Source organism: Myotis lucifugus, unplaced genomic scaffold, assembly GCF_000147115.1.
Source record: "Myotis lucifugus unplaced genomic scaffold, Myoluc2.0 scaffold_10, whole genome shotgun sequence".
NCBI classification, from domain to species: domain Eukaryota; kingdom Metazoa; phylum Chordata; class Mammalia; order Chiroptera; family Vespertilionidae; genus Myotis; species Myotis lucifugus.
Window position 1 is genome coordinate 10,354,639 of NW_005871058.1, and position 20,408 is coordinate 10,375,046.

The window sequence follows — 20,408 nt, forward strand, 5'->3', positions numbered from 1 at the left end:
AATAATTGTCATTAGTCTCTATAAAACCAGTTTTCTTTGGGTTTGAGTTGTTATATTTTAAAGTGTTAAGAACGAACAATTTGAAATGTCAAAGAGAGATGAATTCTAAGTAAACTGTTTCTTCTGATTTTATACCAAGACATTTCTCCCCATCTCTTCTACCGAACTTTCATATATATGGTTGAAATTGAGTTTTCACAAACACTAAAACAAATTCTGTTTCTAGTTACAATGATAACCAAACGAAAGATTTGGGCATTACCTACTATTTTTAGTCACTTTCTAGTATCACATGCCCACAACCCTTCAACCCCAAATTGATGTCTACTAGAGGCGGTGAATGTGACCTTACTTGGGACTAGGGCCTTTGCATATATAACCAAGTTAAGATGGGGTCATACTGGTGTAGGATGGGCCTTAATTAATAGATATGAAATGTATAAGACGAGGGACATTGGACACAGAGACAGAGACACACAGGGAGAACAATGAGATGAATGAGGAAAGGATTGGAATAATATCCCCTTAGGCCAATGAATGCCTAGGACTCAGAGCTATACCCAAAATGAAGAGAAATGCAGGGCACAGGGTCTACTTTAGAGTCTTCAAAGTGAAAATAGACCTTTGATACCTTGATTTCTGACTTCAAGCTTCCAGAACTGTGATAGAATAAATATTTGTGGTGCATGTCAGAAGAAAAGTAAAATATATAATGTGAGATGATAATAAATGTTGTATGAAAACATTTTGAACAAAGTAAGAGGAATTGACCATATCATCTGTGAGAGGAAACTGAAATTCCATCTGTGTCTATTGGGAATGTAATATTTGGACAAAGATATGAAGTTGGTGTGAAAACCAGCAATGTCGATAAATTTGCCCCTCTTCATCACAAAATACCAGTCTTCTCCTGGTCTCAAGGAGATTCTCCATCTCTAATACCTTGTTTCTTATTTGTCTTTTTGTTATTTATGCTGAATATCCGTGACAAGTAGAGAAGTTTACACAAACTCTTCAATCACTATGATGCTGCGTGTTGTAATCATTTTATATTAGAGAAATAGCAATTGAGATGAATGAAACTTAATTACATACACAAAAGTCACCATTTCCCAAGACTATCCCAGGAAGTCTGATTAGTTTTATTTGAAAATATTGGCTTTGATCAACTAATTTCTTATTCAGACTTAATCTCCAGATCATTTAATCTTGTGACTTGTCCTGAAAATTTGATAAATTATATTGGTAATTTGTACTTTAAATTTGAGATAAATTTTTACATGAAGAAATAATATTAATGTGTTAATTAATTTAGTTCAAATACTAAGAAACGTATATCTGGCAATAGTGAGATCATGTGAGGAACCATGTGACTACAAAGTATGTGCGTATTTTATATTCTGACTTCTGGGATTTCCATAACTCCTACAGTTGGTTCTAACTGCTAGTGCACTACTCTTTAATCCCTGTCTTCCTACGGCTATTCTTGTAGATTAGACTAGTTTTGGTAGAATCTACATTTTTCCGCCTCTGACCACTATGAGAAGAGTATACATAGTAGACAATTAAGAAGCTTGGCCATGTGACTTGTTTTGATAATATTATGTGATCTGGAAAGCAACAGATTATGAATTCTGAGTTCAGGCATCAAGAAGCACATTTCTGCTAGCCATGCTGAGAGTTGCTAATCACTGCTATGAGGTTATGAACCAGGTAGCCCACTGTTCAGAGAATAAAATATAAAAAGAAGATATGAACTTTATCTATAGTTTTGAGCTGAGCCCATACATGCCCAGCCTACATCAACTAAAAGCCAACCAAACCACAAATGGGTAAATGAGAAATAAATGAATAAAATAAATGCTGGTGTTTAAATGTCAATGCAACCAGATTGTTGGTAATGCAACTTCAGGAATTAGATACAATCTAATCTTGAATATTGACATATTTTCTCTATGTAAATCTAAGGAATAAATGTACAGAATATAAAGACAAGATCTATATCCAAAGAGATAAATGCACATAGACTATTACTTTATTTTGCAATCATTAAGCGAGTGCAGGATCTCTTCCACTTGTAATTGAATTATAATAAAAATATCTGAAGGATTGTGTCAAATTACTAAAGTTCATCCCCCATTCTGTCAATAATTAACTCTTTCACTCACACAGATATTGTATCCTTTTAATTTTTATTTTCTTCATAACTTCACACTCTATTGTGTCCATCAAACATGCTTCTAAAGCATAGTAATTAGGAGTGTCAAAAGGGGGGAGACAAAAATTTTAATAAAACGAAATACCTTCCAAAATATCTAAAATCCAATAGAAAAAAAGAGACATGTAAAATATACCAAAGGTCTCTGATTATTACCCAGTAAAACCACCAGTCTGCACCAAAAAATGACTCTAATGATGGATAATGCTGCACCAAAATAGATTTAGAAGATATATGTGTTGGTTCCATATTATGAATAAGTGGGGCATATTTAAATGGCTTTTCTATAGAAACCTTGGGGTTGTTGCATAATAAGATTGAGTATCAATTAAGAAGTTATTACTCTGGGCTCCAAATCTATCTTCACTGCCTTTTGTGAGTTAATGGTGCTAGGTCTTATAAACGTTTTCTCCCTGACAGCTCACCTGATGTTTTGCTAGTAAAAGGCACAAGAGAGACATGCCAGAGAAAGGGCTCTTCTTGCTGGTTTCATGGTGAGTTCTCTTTTTGGCTACAGAGATGTGGTTAACAGCTGCACGCATGCAGGATGTTCCTGTGCCGTTCCCCCTCCAGCAGGTGTTTGTGGCTGGTCCCAGTTCCCTCTCCTCCAGCCTCTGCCTGCTGACACTGTGGCAGGGAGGCCTTTCTGCTTGTTAGTCATAACGAGATCCATCCTCACCAGTGTGGGCCAGCGGACTTGGAACTGCTCTGTCCCACCTCCGTCCAGTGAGCATACCTGCCATAAAGCTTTCTGTAGTGACACTGTCTGCAATGAAGTCAAAACCTGGCACCCATGTGGTTTTCATTTTGGTAATATTCCTTAAATTACATTTAAAATATATATATATTCAATATATATATATGTAATTCCTTAAATTACACTCTGTAATTTTCTTTTATTCCCCTCTCTCACCAACAAGTAGTTAATAATTTTTTGAATCAAACTTTCCCTGGTTTTTCGCTTCTGGTTCAACACACTTATACACCTTGTGACCCTGGGATGTTCAGTCCCCATTTTGAACTTTTAAAGTCTAGGTCAAGTAAATTAATTTGAAAATATTTGCTCAATTATTCATGTTATTGCAACCTTAAAAATAAGAGTTCATTCTAATTTTTTTTATTGATTTCAGAGAGGAAGGGAGAGGGAGAGAGAGTTAGAAACATCAACGATGAGAGAGAATCATTGATCCGCTGCCTCCTGCATGCCCTCCCACCACCACCCCCCACCCCCCGGGATCAAGCCTGCAACCGGGGCATGCGCCCTTGCCTGGAATTAAACCCAGGACACTTCAGTCCGCAGGCTGATGCTCTATCCAATAAGCCAAACAATCAAGGAAAGAAATAACAGTTTCTGATGTTATAATTAATAATATGTACATGATTTATTTTAGTGAATATTGGAAGTTTTAAAAGTGTACAATATGTAACTGGATGTATATTTTTTAATTGACATAAATGTAGATTTAAAAATAACTCTGTAATACCAGGGATGAAGTGTCTGATAAACTATAGATTTTGAAATAAAAGTTCATAATGATTTTAGAGAGAGAGGAATAGAGAGTTAGAAACATCGATGAGAGAGGACCATTGATAGGCTGACTCCTGCACACCTCCTACTAGGGATCAAGCCTGTAACTCAGACATGTACCCTGATCAGGAATTGAACCATAGACTTCTTGGTGCATGGGACAATGCTCAAGTACTGAGCCACAGCAGCCAGGCCAAACTGTGGACTTTCAGTTCTATGAAGAGACAAAGTAGAATCATTCTCAGTAACAAATGTACCACGATGCTGAGTGATGTTTATTAAAGGGATGCTCTGCATGGGTGGAACAGAGGAATAAGGGAAATCTTAATACCTTCCTCTTAATTTTCTTGTGCACCTAAAGCTGGTCTCAAAATATTATCTTAAAAATAGTTCTACAAAAATAATTGCTGTGCTTTTAAAGAAACTAGAAATGTGTTATTTTTAGATGTTGGGAGTAACATTATACTAGATTTAGGTAAGCCAACGTGGCTGGTGCTTACAAACATAGCTTTGATTTTCTAAACAGGATTCAGGATAGAGGCTGCGGTAATCAAGCATTGCAATTGTACAATTCTTATGAAATCCTGAAGCTATTGCAGATCTGAAATACAGAAATAATATATCATTAATCTGATCACATATAACCTGATATTTTAGTGAATAAACTCTTTACAGTAATATTTACATATCTAAATCTGAACAATTGTTATTATATTTCATAAGAAACATTTAGTTTACAGTAAACACTTGCTTTAATGTACTATGTATTTAATGGACAAAATTTCAGGTTTGTATATCATATGTGAAATTAACACCTTGGTAATTTTTAAATGTTTGAAAAAAGGTTTACGTACAATTAAATTAACAGGTTCTTTTTGTTCTTGATTCACCGTTATTTTTTTAAAATTTTAACAACTAGGCCATATGTTGGAAAAAACAATTTAGTAATTTCACTGACATAAATAAATATTACATATCTACTACTAGAGTCTATATATTGAAATCCAAGAGTCAAAGCTCATAAACAAGGTACTACTAATGATTAGCACATGATCACACCACATCGCCTGTGCTAGCTAGTGCTGTTGCCCTAAAGCCTGAGGGCTGAAGCCACACACCAGCCAAGTACATTTGTTTACCTGTCACGAATGGTGAATGCATGCATTTACTAGACCTTTTCAGTATAAATTTTAAATTATAGTAATACATACAGAAAACTTTTCTGTGAAATGAAACTTTTCATATGTACTTCATTTTAATTACACAAATGTGTCATTACATTTGTAAAAACAGGTGAACTAAGTTGTCAATTTTTGAACATATATATTCATAAAACCTACTTTCTAATATAATGGCTGTTGGCTCTAATTCAGTGGTTTTCACCTTCTGGCCCTTTCAATACAGTTTCTCATATTGTGACCCAACATGCAACCAGGAGCACACGGCTCACCCCAGCAATCGCTCCTTCATAACTGTAATGTTGCTACTTTTCTTAATGTAAATATCTCATATGCAGGATGGTCTTAGGCGACCCTGTGAAAGGGTCATTCGACCACCAAAGGGGTCGTGCCCCACAGGTTGAGAACCGCTGTGATATCTCCTTGCCTGAATTAGTATGTTATACCAAAGTTTTACTAAATGTAATCCTTCACGCATTGATTTTCAATTCTAAGATTAATTTCTGACTTTAAGCATGAAGACATAAAATATATAAGCTCTTAAGAAACTTACGGTTTGGAAAAGGAAGTTAAGCCATATCTCCACACCAACAAATTACTATTGTTTCTGTGGTAGAGTTGAATCCATGCTAATTGGATCAAATTGTTCAAAAAATTCTATGAGACAAAAATTTTTATGAGAAATTAGGTAATTGAATTCATACAAAGAACTATGTTGGTCCACTGCTGGAGAAAGTGGATGAAAATGAGGAGGTTGGGTGACTGCTTAGTTTAATGCACAGCCCACCAACATCTGATGCAATTAGTGAATAAGCAAACCAACCATGTCTCACATGCAGAAGTTGCTGTGACCCCAGCCAGCTGGCCCAGCATATCCACCATCCAGAAGATCCCACAATGTTCTGTGGAAATACAGTGGTCTCTGAATCAACTAGACACACGTCAAGATTCATGTGAATCGAGGCAACAGCTGCAACAGAAGCAGCAGCCTTCTCACAAACTTGCCAAAGGAACAGAAAAGTATATAAACAAATTGGAAAAAAAAATCATATAATATTAATTGATGCAGAAAAAGCATCTGATAAAATCCCACATCCAACTCTGATAAAAACTCTTTCAAGGCCTTATGACAAACCTACAGCCAACATCATACTAAATGGGCAAAAACTAAAACCATTACCCTAAGCCAGGAACAAGACAAGGATAACCGATTTCACCACTCTGATTCAGCATAGTACTGGAATCCTAGCTATAGTGATAAGACAGGAAGGAATAAAAGGCATCAAAATTGGAAAAGAAAAAGTAGTGCTGTCATTATTTGAAGATGATATGATATTATACATAGAAACCCATAAGACTCCACTAAAAGACTACTAGATTTTATAAGTATATTTGGCAACATAGCAGGATACAACACTTATACACAGAAATCTATGTTATTTTTATACACCAAAATGAACTCACAGAAAGAGAATGTTTAAAAAAATCCCATTAACCATTGCAAAAAAAATGCAGATATCTATTAATATACTCACCTAAAGAGAAAAAAAAAACCTGTATTAAGAAGACTACAGGACATTTTAAAAAAGAGAGATAGAGGAGGATATAAACAAGTGGAAGTATATACCGTGTTCATGGATTGGAAGAATCAACATCATTAAAATGTCCATGCTACACAAAGCAACCCTATGTAGATTCAATGCAATATCTATTAAAATGGTATATTTCACAGACCTAGAACAAACACTCCAAAAATTTATATGGAAACAAAAAAGATCCCAAATAGCCACAGAAATCTGAGAGAGAAGAACAGAGTTGGAGAGATCACAATACTAGCTATTAAATTATACTACAAAGCCACTATAATCAAAACAGCCTGGTACTGGAACAAGAATAGGAATATAGATCAATGGAACATAATGGAGAATACATAAATTGACCCAAACCATTATCCTCAATAAATATTTGACAAAGGAAGCAAGAGCATACAATGGAGTAAAGAGCATACAATTGAGTAAAGACAGCCTCTTCAATAAATGATGTGGAGAGAATTGGACAGGTACATGCAAAAACAAAATGAAATGAGACCAGCAGTTTACACCATACACAAGAATAAACTCAAAATGGATAAAAGACTTAAGTGTAATTTGTTAAACCATAAAATCTTAGAAGAATCCATAGACAGCAAAATCTTAGATATCACTCATAGCATGTGGATACGTCTACAGAGCAAGAGAAACTAATGATAAAATAAACAAATAGGACTACATCAAAATAAAAAGCTTCTGCACAGAAAAAGAAACCCTCAACAGAACGAAAAGGGAGCCCACTGCATGGGTGAACATATTTACCAATGATACAACTGATAAAGGGTTTATATACAAATTATATAAGGAACTCATACAACTTAACAAAAGGAAGACAAACAAACCATTTTATTTTATTTATTTTTTAAAAAAATATTTTATTGATTTTTTACAGAGAGGAAGGGAGAGAGATAGAGAGTTAGAAACATCGATGAGAGAGAAACATCGATCAGCTGCCTCCTGCACATCTCCTACTGGGGATGTGCCCGCAACCCAGGTACATAACCTTGACCGGAATCGAACCTGGGACACTTCAGTCCGCAGGCCGACGCTCTGTCCACTGAGCCAAACTGGTTTCGGCCAAACAAACCATTTTAAAAATGGACAAAGGATCTAAAAAGACACTTCTCCAAAGTTGACATACAGAAGGCCAAGAGACAAAAAGTGTTCAAAGTTACTAATCATCACACAGATGCCAATGTAAATGACAATGAGGTATCACCTCACACCAATCAGAATGACTACCATCAACAAACCAACAAATGACAAGGATGTGGAGAAAAGGGGACCCAAGTACAGTGCTGGTGGGAATGCAAGTTGGTGCAGCCACTATGGAAAATAGTATGCAGTTCCGTCAAAAAGTTAAAAATTGCACTGCTATTTGACCCAGTGATCCCACTTCTAGGAATATTTCTAGGGATATATCCTAAGAAACCCAAAACATGCATCAGAAAGAATGTATGCACCCCTGTGTTCACAGCAGTGCAATTTACAATAGGTAAGATGTGGAAACAGCTCAAGTGCCCATCAGTAGATGAGTGGATATAAAAGGCATGGTATATTCACCGTGGAATACTATGTAGCAGTATAAAAGAAGGATTTCTTACTCTTTGAGACAGCATGGAAGACCTGGAGAGTATTGTGTTAAGCAAAATAAGCCAGTGAGAAAGATACGTATCATATGATCTCACCTATATGTAGAATCAAATGAACAAATTAAATGATGAACAAAACAGACCCAAAACATAGAAGCTTAGAATAAACTGATGAATCTCAGAGGGGAGGCTGGGGTTGGTGGGTGGGGAGGGAGAGATTAACTGAGAAACTTATATGCATATATGCATAGCCCATGGGCACAGACAACAGTCCTGTGAAGGCCTGGAAGTGGGGGTAGGGTGGTGGGAGTCAATGGGGGAAAAGGAAATGAGGACACCTGTAATACTTTCAACAATGAAGATACATTAAAAAATAAAAAGAGTTTGGATCTCTGCCCACCATCCCCAGTGAACAGTGTCAAAGGAAATACAGAAGGATCACTTAGTTAACACTGAGTTCACTCACTGACAAACTTTCCGAAGGTCCAGAGGCAAGCTGATGAGAAATAGAAAGAGTCTGTTGCTCCGGTGGGAGCTAGTTCCGGAGAACTCAGAAGAAAGGAATCTTATATCCTGGGAAAGTTAAATTCAACCTCAGGAGCAGGTGCAGGATGAGGAAATTAGGAAAGAGGAGTCTCATGAGAGTCTTCTGTTAGGCAATTTCAAGCTGTTATTATGGATATAAATGACCTATTTAAAGATTTGTGAATGATAAATCATGAGCAAGGAGATGTGATAGATAGCATAGAAGGCAAAGTTGAAAGTGCAGAGTGCATGTCCAACAAGCCAATCAGCAACTGTCAAGGGCAGCAGAATATCCAAAAAGGATTCCTGCATGTTGCTGTGTGATGCACAAGCCATTAAAGAATTGTAGAAACCTACAAGTGGCTAGCAATGAAGAATGGAACAAAACTCTTAACCTTTTTATGTTAAGTGATTATATTACAATTATTTTGCTTTCGGTTTTAATTTGTATGTTAAGATTTTGGATGCAGTTTCTGGTACTATTAAACACTGAGAATAATTTTTGAGCAACTTTAGAAAAGATTTGTCAGTTACCATTGATATCCAATATTGTTTTGGTTTCAGGTGTACAGCATGTTGATTGGGCACATGTATACCTTTTGAGGTGAACACCCCAATGGGTCTGGTACCCATCTGACACCATGCATGGTTATTAGAATATTGTTGACTATATTCTCTATCTATGCTGTCTTGGCATCACCATGATTTTATTTACAACTCAATTTAAAGAACACCTTTTGGATAAAAGTTTCAAAATTTATAACATTTTTTTGTTACATGAAAAAATTTTTAATTTGTTCCCCACACCATATATAAAATCCAATTACAGATGAATTAAAAATTAAAATGCAAGAAACACAATTTAGAAAGGTTTAGAAAAAATACAAATATATTTAGTAAAGTATTTTTAATATAAAATCGTGAGTCATAGAGAAACATTAATAAATTTGATTGTGTTAAAATTTTAAATATCGATTCTTGAAAGTATCAAGAAGGAAGTAAAAAGGAAATATCACAAACTTGAAAAAGACATTTGCAATAAATAGAATCAATAAAAGAACAGAATACAGAATGTTTTAAAAACACCAACAGTCAATAAGGAAAAGACAAATAACTCAAAAAATAATAAAATGTCATTAACAGGTATTTCATGGATGGGAATTGCAAATGCTTAATATATAAATGTATAAACTTTTGAGCTGTTCTTCATTTCCATACAGAGGTAACCATTTTGTGCCATTAATAAAGGAATTACATTTTCCAATTAACTCACTTGCCCTTTTAATCAATGTTGCTTTAATGCACTAGTTTGAATACTCTGAAGATAATTATCTTAATTCATAATTTGCTTTTTATCACATTCTTACATGGCAGTTTGAAACTGAGGGCAATATTTTATATGGCAAGCTGTGAGACTTCAAATGGAAACAAATATAATATTGAGTAACTAAGTAAATTATAATTTGCAACCAAAATAGAAATGATTTTAAAAATGGAAAACAAAAACAAATAAATTTAATTCTAATTTATTGTCTTTCTATTTGCAATATATTGCTACACAGTGGACAAATTAGAAAAATGTGCTGGTACAATTAAGTGAAGAGGACAAAAATACAAATTTCACAGCTCTGAAAGTTGATTGAAAACTAAAAGAAATTATAATTATTGGGAAAGCTGCTAGAGATTCAGGTAAAAATAGAGCAAATTTTCGTTCTTCTTATCTAAGGCTGTTCCCATGTCTCCCCTACCTCTCAACTCAGCTTAGTGAGTAAGAATTGTAATTTTTATAATTTTGGTAAGCCTGGAAATGTAAATGGTATTATTGCCACAGGGGAAGACTTGCTAAGCAGTAGAAGGAGTTTTTAGGTTGCCCACCACTAGTATTTTTCAGCTCAAAGTGCTGAATTTACTGGGTAACAAATGAGGGAAATTATCCTTTTCCTAGACCAAGACTGTGTTCTCCATTGTGTCAAGCATAGTGCCCGCCATAAACATAACAGGAAGGTACTACTAGTAAAAGTAAGAGTGCAATAGAAGAGATCACATTAGCTTTCTGCATGTGCTTGGCTGATGGGTGGAAAAATTTGCTCATGTGTAGAAGAAACAAAGATGACATAGTAAAAAATAAAAGCCAAAGTGGACTTGAGACTTGATTTCAAAATCATGAGCACTTCCCTACACACACACACACACACACACACACACACACACACACAGAGTACATCAAATAGCAGAGGCTGAAAGCCATACTGATTTTATGTAATTGAATACATTTTTAAAAATCATTGGTTGTCTGGTAAGCTATGCATACACAAGGCTAATCTCTGGTAAGTAAGGCTAAATAGAAATATAAATATTGAGAATTTTAAAAACTGAGTAAACACACTTCAAAAGAGAAGATTCTACACTAAAAGTTTATTAAAGTTACAAAAAATCTAAGATGCAGAATCCGTATTTACTATATTATATTATAAAAAATATGTACTTACCAAAAATTAGAAAACATTCAAAGAAACTAAAAAATGTATCTTATACTTGATGGGGGGATCAGTCAATAGAATCTAATTTTCACTGGGATAAGATGTCGGATTTATTAAAAAATATTTTAAAGTAGTTATTATAAATATATATTAGAAAAATACTATGTTTAAATAACTATATGAAAATATGATGGCAGCCTGGCCAGTGTGGCTCAGTTGGTTGTAACATCTTCCCATGTACTAGAAGGTTGTGGGTTCAATTCCCAGTCAGGGCACATAGAGGAGGCAACTAATGGATGTATCTCTCATATAACATAGCAGATTGTCTTCACAAACTTTCACTAACTTCTAAAATAATCACTAACACCCAAAATGAGGTATTGGGCTAGGTTAACAGTAAATTCAGGTCATTTAAGACCCCAATATTCGACTGAAAATATAAATAACAGTCACAAAAACTATTTGCACTTATAAATTTACAGAAGAGCTCATATAGAAAAGATAACAATTCTAGGAAGGAAGATAACAGGCAGCACACAGGAGAAGTGGTAGAGAGACATGAACAGGCACCTCTCATTCTCTCGATACATAATTCCATAAGAACTAGTGCCCAGAAAGATGAGTTCTATCCATTAGCAATCAGAAAAATGCCTACTTATGTCAAAATGATAGTTTTACATAATGATCAGAATGCATAGCATTGAACATTCTGGCAGTACTAAATCTTGGATCATGGAATTTTTGGATAAAATGTGTATTTACATAATAAACTAGAAAATGTTGGGATAATCTAATAAAATTGGCATAAACATATATTTATGACTGTAATTTCATTCTGATTCATAGAGGACAATAAATTTTAACTATCTACATATGCAATTATAATCATATAATTATACGAGAGGCCCAATGCACGAAATTTGTCCAAGGGCTCGGCCCACAAAGCCATGGCAGCTGCCTCTGCCCTTGCAGCCCCATTTTCGTCCGGAAGGTCATCCAGAAGGTCATACAGCTGTCTGGTATAATTAGAATATTATGCTTTTATTATTATAGATTTATGCATTATTATATTATTATAAATATGCTATTTATAGTATATGAATATAATGTATTATATTCAATATTTGCATATAATATAAATTGTTTTAAATACAATATAATATTTGAAAAAAACAAGACACAAGGATTTTTATAAAATATTCATAATACCCACATATTAAAAAACAACTATATTCTGGGTAGGACAGATTAAAAATGTTATGTCCCTACAATAAAGCAGTGAAAATGAACAAATAAATGGAATAATATGAAGAGATTGCAAAAATATCATGTGAGTGTTAAAGGAGACACATGTGTGTGTTCAAGGAGACACACAGCAGAGGGGCTAAGCGGAATGGCAACTTCTATTTCATGATTTGTAATTATATGGGTCAATTAAGTTTGTAATTAATCTGCACAATCATGATACCTTCAGTTTCCTTGATGTGTAATAAAATTAAGCAGCAAAGTTTACTTTAGAAAAAAGCATTTACAGAAGCATGGTTATCTATAAAAAAGCAAGAACTGGAAATTATCAAATGTGCACGAATGGCATAAAATGTAAACAAAATATTAGAGAGTCAAATAATGCATGTTAATAGTCTTTAAAATAAGTGAACTACAAATATATACAAAATATTTATGAATTGTATAAATATAGACTAAAATGGACTTTTAAATATAATGGAAACATTTAAATCTTACCATTTCTTCTTCATTATCTATGTAAAGCAGGGTAGAGTTCTTAGAAGCACAGGCCAGTACACTCTCATTCCATGCTTTTTTTTCAGTACTAATGTAATAGCAATTGTTTGAATATGTAAACCACTCCTTTGGACAATGTCCACAATGATATGCTGAAGAAAAATTATAAAATTTTATCAAAAAGTTTATATTTTTTAAAATGAAAATTAATTTACATATTTGCATAGGTATAGACACATTTGTGCAATATATATAAAAGAAAACATGCGCCCAGAGAAGGGTTAGTCTCTTGTTTCCTGGTTTAAATTCCATATTAAGCAAATAAACAAAAATATCCACTCATTACATGCTCTGAATGACAATGAATAAAACCTCTTTATTAGAATCCTAAAATTATCTTTGAGACCATCTACAGCAATGGGTATTATGATCTTAAATGAATATTTCTTCATATTGTTGCATAAGAAAACACTCTCATATAATCATTATGAACATATATTGCCTGGTATTATAATTTATGTCCCCATTCCCAAAAAGCTCTTATTTTTGACTACGCTATGTTAGAGATAAAGTATGAACTATACTAATATCAGAACTGAGAAAATAATTATGTACCTTCCTGGATCCCAGTTTTCAGTGAAGAATTATTCTGCTCCAGTATTACATTAGCTGAAAAAAAGTAATTCTTAAATTAATCTTGATCTAACTACACCATAATACTTTTGTTTCTTATGTTTAATTGGGTTGTATTGTCTAGGATTAGAATTATCTGGAATAAAATTTAATTACCAATGAAAATTAATGTAGTAATGATAATTTTGAGGAAAAGTGTTTTTAAAATCTAGAGAACTACTTCTCACAGTATTTGGATTAAAAAATCTCAAAAATTAATTTGTATTTCTCAATAAGGTGTCCTAAAGCATGCCTTGAGGATATAAAAATATATATTCAGATTTTATATATATATGGATATAGGTGGTCATATATGTGTGCATATATTTATAAACTACTCTCTAAAATCGTCCTGATATTTAAAGGTGAAACAACTTCTAAATTTCCATTTTGCACTTAGTTAAATGCCAGAAGCAATTATCTATCCCCCAAGACGAGCAGCCCACTATGCTTATCAGCAACAGATGGACATAAAAGTGAAAAGTTCTGTATAACCTTGCAAAAATGTATTTACAGAGAATAGGTATTGTCACCACAGCGGACATCAGGACAAGGCAGATGACCCCTAGGGTCCCAGCAATGAGCTTCTCTGGAGGTGATGGTGAAACTGCAGGAAGAGAAAAGGAAACACTGAGAAAGGAGAGAGAGAATTGTTTAGACAGTTTACATGCAGAGAATCAAGTACATAAACTTGGACACCAAGCCCATACCTACCACTGTAATCTTCCTCTCAGAATATACCATCGCATGCTTAGGAAATATAATGCTCCATGAGTTACTGGTCAAAGACTAACCCTTACAACAATACCTGAATAAAATTAGCCCTCTGCTTTCATATTAGTATACTGTATTCCAACTTTAAGCGCTGATTCTCACAAATGAAAAATATGTGAGCTAACGTACATATCTTTCCCCCACATCTCTGCACCCCAGCTTCACATACTAGAACAGTTATACTGTGTGTCTATTGAATGTGTTACCTTTGGAGTGGTCCTTCTTGTCCCTCTCTTGAAGATCCTGGGAAGCATTTTGAAGAGCTAATTCTGCATAGGTTACTATTTCCTGCTCAGTTACTGGAATGGAGCTTTGAGTGCCCTTAGGCTTCCTTTGCTGTCTCTTGGCGGACTTGGCCAAATTCAGTTCTGCATAGGTTACAGGTTGGTTGTTCATCTCTGCAGCTGGGTGGCCTTTAAGACTGTGCTCTAAGTCAAGTGTACTTACGAATAATGACATATGCAATAATGCAATCTCTAGGACAGGAACACTGGGCGGGGTAAAGGGTAGTAGGGTTCATTTCCAAGTTGAAAAATCTAAAGTTCTGGTTTTAAATTTGTTAGATCTTTAAACAAGTGCTTCATAGTAGATGTAGGTTTTATGATATTCTACATTTGACAATATATTATTTGTTTGAGCCATAGAAAGCAATAAGTCAGTGAGGAATAACAAATAGCATAAATGATGACATTGTCATTAATTTAAAGTCAGATTCCATGAAAATATTTAACATTATCAGAATGTTTGTATTAAAATTAAAATGTTGTATTAGAAAAAAGAGTCTCTAATATTTATGAAAAATTTGAAATCAATTAATGATTGAAGACTGAGTGCTCCAAAGATTGGGCATCAATGGTAACTTTCTGAAGTAAATTAATTTTATTAAGTAGCATATATTTATTTATTATGCTTTAACATAATTCATTAAACAAGAGTCTCTTTGTCAGTGTGGTGCCGTTTCTTGCAATGTTTGTTCAATTTTTTAAAATGTCTTTTGATTGTTTATAAGTAAGCTTAAATTTGCATTTTATGGGAGCTACTTAATCCTGATTTTTATTAAAAACCAACTGCTTTCATTTAATCTAAATAAGTGTATATTTAGATTACCGCTGTAATTCAGAGAATTCATTTCAACAATCTCTTTTTAAAGGCTGGGCTAAAAATAAATTATACCTATATTGATTATAAAATAAAATAAAAATAACTTTTCATTGTGGTGATTCTTGCTGGATTCTACTTTAAATTGTTTTTGCTTAACACATCAATTACGCATGTGTGCATGCACTTGATTCATTCTCTACAGGCAAGAATTTGAATAGTTTGATATACACCAACATAGTTCATAGTTTATTCTTCTCATTTTTTGCCCCAAATTATTTACATAAAGATACCAATGTTCTCTTTTACTTGATTCTATCTTACTTGTACCTCCCTGGCATCACATCTAGCATTTGTAATCTCCCACCACATGAGACGGGCTAACAGAGAGACAGGAGAATAGAGGCACATACCTTCTGTATCCTTCACTGGGAGACCAGGTTCTCTAGTGAGCAAAGAGTGCCTGTGGTCTTCACAGACTGCCCCGCGAAGGTTCACAGTGAATCATGAGTGGAAAAAGTAGATTTCTCATAAATATGTCACTGAAAGTTGAACAGGAAATTCTTACACTTAGGCTATTGTGAAGATGGTTTACCTCATCAAACACCTCCAGAATATAGGATACTTTAGGCTGGTAAGTGTGTGTTATAGTTTATCCCCATTGGCAATGCCTCTGAGAAGATGTTTTCTTATTCGAAAAGATATTGGAGGACAAAAGACTTCAGCACCCATGCTGTTAACTTACATCTTAATCACAAACGTTGAACACATAGACCTTGTTAGGTGTATCTCAGATGTTTAAATTCTGCTCTTAATCAGGTTACTGAATCCTAGCATTTCATACTTCTTTTCCTTATACTCTCAGTATGGAATTTCTATTATAATGGGAAAATTTCTAAAATCATAATCCCATTAACTGTAGTTATTTAATGACATTTGTCTCCAATGGTCTGAAGAATTACTATGTTTTCACCTTTATGATAACTGTCACAACAATCATTAATTCTCACACTTACCTTCTCAATTTCCCTGCCCTAGTTCTTAAAAAATCGCTTCATTCATTTTATTATTCTTAAATGTTAGTTAGACTTCCCTTGCAAAAAATATTGTCTCTGTTATAGATAGAACATTAGATAATGTTGAACTATAGCACCATGACAGAGATTAAATTATTATATAGGTATTCATTGTATTTTTTGTTGGTTCAATTTCTAATCAAAACCATCTCTATTTTAATTAGGATTAGTTGTTGTAAATGACAAAGCCCATATCTAACTATGTAGGGGGAGAAAAAAGGTAATTTTAAAAAATGTCCCTTACTAAAAAAATGGGAAGGGCAGAAAAAGAAGATTTAAATGACACATAAGCATCAAAAGAAACAAAACTTAAAGCACGATGGTTTGATATGCATGTATGGCAAAATGACATCCATCTTCTCATACAGGAGAAATAAGGAAATAAAGAGGATATAGTGTATTCACACTGTATGTGCTAACTAACTACTAATCACATAATAGCCGTCTAGGTTACCAGACAGACTGCTATGGTATCACAGTGCTTGTGTTCAAGCAACCCTTATTTTACAAACCTTATGGCCTAAGATCATCCCATGGAATGCAGCATCAAAGTCACCCATATGATCAGCGAAGGATTACAACGTTTGCAGCAACCTTTGCAGCAACATGTTGATGAGTTGAAAAAAAAAAAAGACACAGTAACTTCCAGTAACAGTGTTCTTCCAAAACTATTCTGCAGTGATAGTTCCTGTGCTGGTCCGTGGTGACAACACCCTGCTGGGGCAGGAATCCGGGAAGTTAGACCCATCCCTATCCTTTTGGGCCCTGTGGGCCCTCATCTGGCCGCAGTGCAATGGCAATGCTTCACCATTGATGAGGTGGATAGGATGAGGCCCTGGAGACCTATTTCTACCCTGCCCTTGTGGTGATAACTTCTGCATCACCAAGAAAAATGTGGAGAATGAGGAAGACATAGTAACCTGTCCTAGATGCTCTTATTATAAAAGTGACTTATGGGCCTGGCCAGGTTGCTCAGTTGATTGGAGCATGTCCTATACACTAAAAGATTGCAGGTTCCACAATCCCTGGTGGGACACATTTGGGAGGACTGATGGGTGACATCTTTCTCTCTCTCTCTCTCTCTCTCTCTCTCTCTCTCTCTCTCTCCCTCCCTCTCTCTTTCTCTCTCTCTTCCTCCCTCTCTAAAAAATCAATAAAAACATATGAATGGCCTTTTTGTTGTTGTTTCTGTTATTGTTGTCTGCCAGCAGCAAAGTTATGTGTGGCCATTAGCTGAGACACAAAATGAATTACCAAAAATGTATACTGGAAATGCTTAGTACATTCTATGAAGCAGTAGGGGCCCAGTGCACCAATTTTTGTGCACCTTGAAAGGAACTGTGGGCCGAGAGGCTGGGGAGGGCACAGGGGTGGGTCTTGGCCCATCCTCTGGCCCCCACCTGGCCCCTCCTGCTGCAGCCCCTGGTCCCCTCTCTACCAGCAGCTCCACTCACACCACAGCTGCTCCCATGGGTTGACAGCACTGAGCTATTGGGGTTGGCACCAGCAGTGGGTGTGAGTGGGCCCGGCACTGTCAGTGGGTGTGAGCCCCAGCTGCTGCCCTTATTGCCTCTCAGGAGCAAGAGGAGGTGGAGTAGCACTCAGGGGCGATCAGGACCAGTACCGAGCACTGGCAGTGGTTGCAAGTGGGGCTATCACTGGCAGCAGGTGCAAGAGGCAGCTGCTGCCCTGATTGCCCCTCAGGAATATGGGGAGGTAGAGACACCCTGAGGGGAGATCGTGGCCAACAGCACACCACTCACACCCGCTGACAGCGCTGAGCGATCGGGGCCAGTGCCGGGCACTGACAGCGGATGCAAGTGGGGCCAGCAACAGCAGTAGGTGCAAGTGCCTGGCAGCACCACGACCCCTGGGAGCAAAGAATTTTCAGTAACCACCTGGGGCTTGCCCCAATGACAGTGACTGGCACCCCACCTTGGTCTGGAGCCCCTCTCACCTGCTCCACCATCCTGCTGCGGCCAACGCCTGCCATGTTCTGCACTATGCTGCCTGCTGCCAATGCCCACCATATTCCACACGTGCCCCCTTGTGGTCAGCACACGTCGTAGTGACCGCTTGTTCAGTTGTTCCACTGTTCGGTCTATTTGCATATTAGGGTTTTATATATATGTAAACTAGAGGCCCAGTGCACGAAAATCATGCACCGAGGGGGTGTCCCTCAGCCCAGCCTTCACCCTCTCCAATATGAGACATCTCCTTCACATTCCAGGACTGCTGGCTCCCAACCACTTGCCTGCCTGCCAGCCTGATCACCCCCTAACCACTCCTCTGCAAGCCTGATTGATGCCTAACTGCTCCCCTGCCAGCCCAATTGCCCCTAACTGCACTCCCCTGCCAGCCTGGTCACCCCTAACTGCCCTCCCCTGCAAGCCTGGTACCCCCAACTGCCCTCCCCTGCAGGCCTGGGTCTCCCCCAATTGCTCTCGCTGCAGGCCTGGTCCCCCCCCAAATGCCCTCCCCTGCTGGCCATGTTGTTGTGGCCATCTTGTGTCCACATGGGGGTGGCCATCTTGTGTGTTCAAGTGATGGTCAATTTGCATATTACCTCTTTATTATATAGCATTATATGGCATAGTCTGATGTGATGAGACATCTCATTGCTGTTTGAGGCATCTTATTACTGATGTCCCAGAAGTAATCCACACTTGCTTTGGAATCAGTGGTGGCTCAGATGACCAGAGCAGGTGCTGGCTGTTAGAGATGAGCTACAGAGAGAAACAAACTGCTCCATATGCAGTGTTGGTGGCTTTGTAAATATCAATGATTTTAGCTCCCTTGGTTAACAATGAATTTCAAACAAGAGCAAAGACTTTTGATACAGGTCTGTGAGCACAGAAGACCAGGAAGAAAAGTGGCCAGAGTCCAGATGTTTCAGGAGAAAAGAAGCATAAATGGCAGTGATCAACTGACAACCTGCAATCATGGGAGCAATTTTGTTTCCAAAGCACCTGAGTCCCTAAATTTGTTAACTATAAGAGAGCACAGCAGAATCTAATTTAAACTTCTGTTAAGCAGGAAGTAAAGCCAGAGTCATTCAGACATGACTGGAGTTCTGTGTGATACGTGTGCCTTATTTAACACAACAGGCATTTCCAGAGCCCCTCTGAGCACTGATCTGTCTTTAACTAGCTTGGTAATCTTTTGCAAGAACAGTAGATTCTTTATTTCTAAACTTAGAATACTGCATCAGGTGATTTTTAAATGTTCAGTTCAGGCTTCCTAACCTGCAGGAGGTGAAATGCTCATTGAACCTATATAAACTCAAAACTATCTAAATCATGAAAGAGACTCCATTCTTCTGAGTTTGAAGATTATAAAGTCAACTGTGTAAATAAATCTGCATATCCTTTACATGTTCAGGAGCATTTTCTTAGAAAGCACTGAATGTTTTTGTAACTCTATATGTCTGTCTGTGTGTGTGTGTATGTATTAATTTATTACCAGAATAATTGTATTGGCATGCTCAATAAAGTAAGATAATTCTCTCTCTCTCTCTCTCTCTCTCTCTCTCTCTCTCTCTCTCTCTCATACACACACACAGACACACACACACACACACATACCAAAAGAAGTATTCAGTAAAATACCCTTTAACTGGCCACCCCCTCCATTGGCATGGTCTGTTCCTAACAGCCAACCGTTGACATTGTCATGAGTTGATGATCTAGCATCATCCTAAACAGATGATCCTCCATCTGATGTATGACAGAAGGTCAACAGTAACCTAATGTTATATCACAGTATCTGCATCATTCACCTCATTTTATGTTATTACATAGACATTTTATCATCTCACATCATCATCAGAAAAAGGAAGGTGACTACAATCTAATCTAATAAAAGAGAAACATGGTAATTAGCGTACGACCGCTAACCTTCCCATTGGCTAATTAGCAAGATATGCAAATTAATCA

At 36.4% G+C, this 20,408-nt stretch overlaps 1 protein-coding gene and 1 pseudogene across 1 annotated transcript in view; one reads left to right on the plus strand and one right to left on the minus strand.

The window, feature by feature from the left end:
- Positions 1-14,695, minus strand: part of LOC102435583 (NKG2-A/NKG2-B type II integral membrane protein-like) — a 54,793-nt gene extending 40,098 nt beyond the window's left edge. Inside the window, exons 1-4 of the mRNA XM_006084339.1 lie at positions 14,506-14,695; positions 14,040-14,132; positions 13,469-13,522; positions 12,854-13,005 (exon numbers count right to left, since the gene is read on the minus strand). Of these exons, the coding sequence (XP_006084401.1) occupies positions 12,854-13,005; positions 13,469-13,522; positions 14,040-14,132; positions 14,506-14,695 (489 nt within the window). The remainder of the gene's footprint in view (positions 1-12,853; positions 13,006-13,468; positions 13,523-14,039; positions 14,133-14,505) is intronic.
- LOC102419765 lies at positions 4,502-8,979 on the plus strand (annotated as a pseudogene).
- Positions 14,696-20,408: the final 5,713 nt, after the last annotated feature.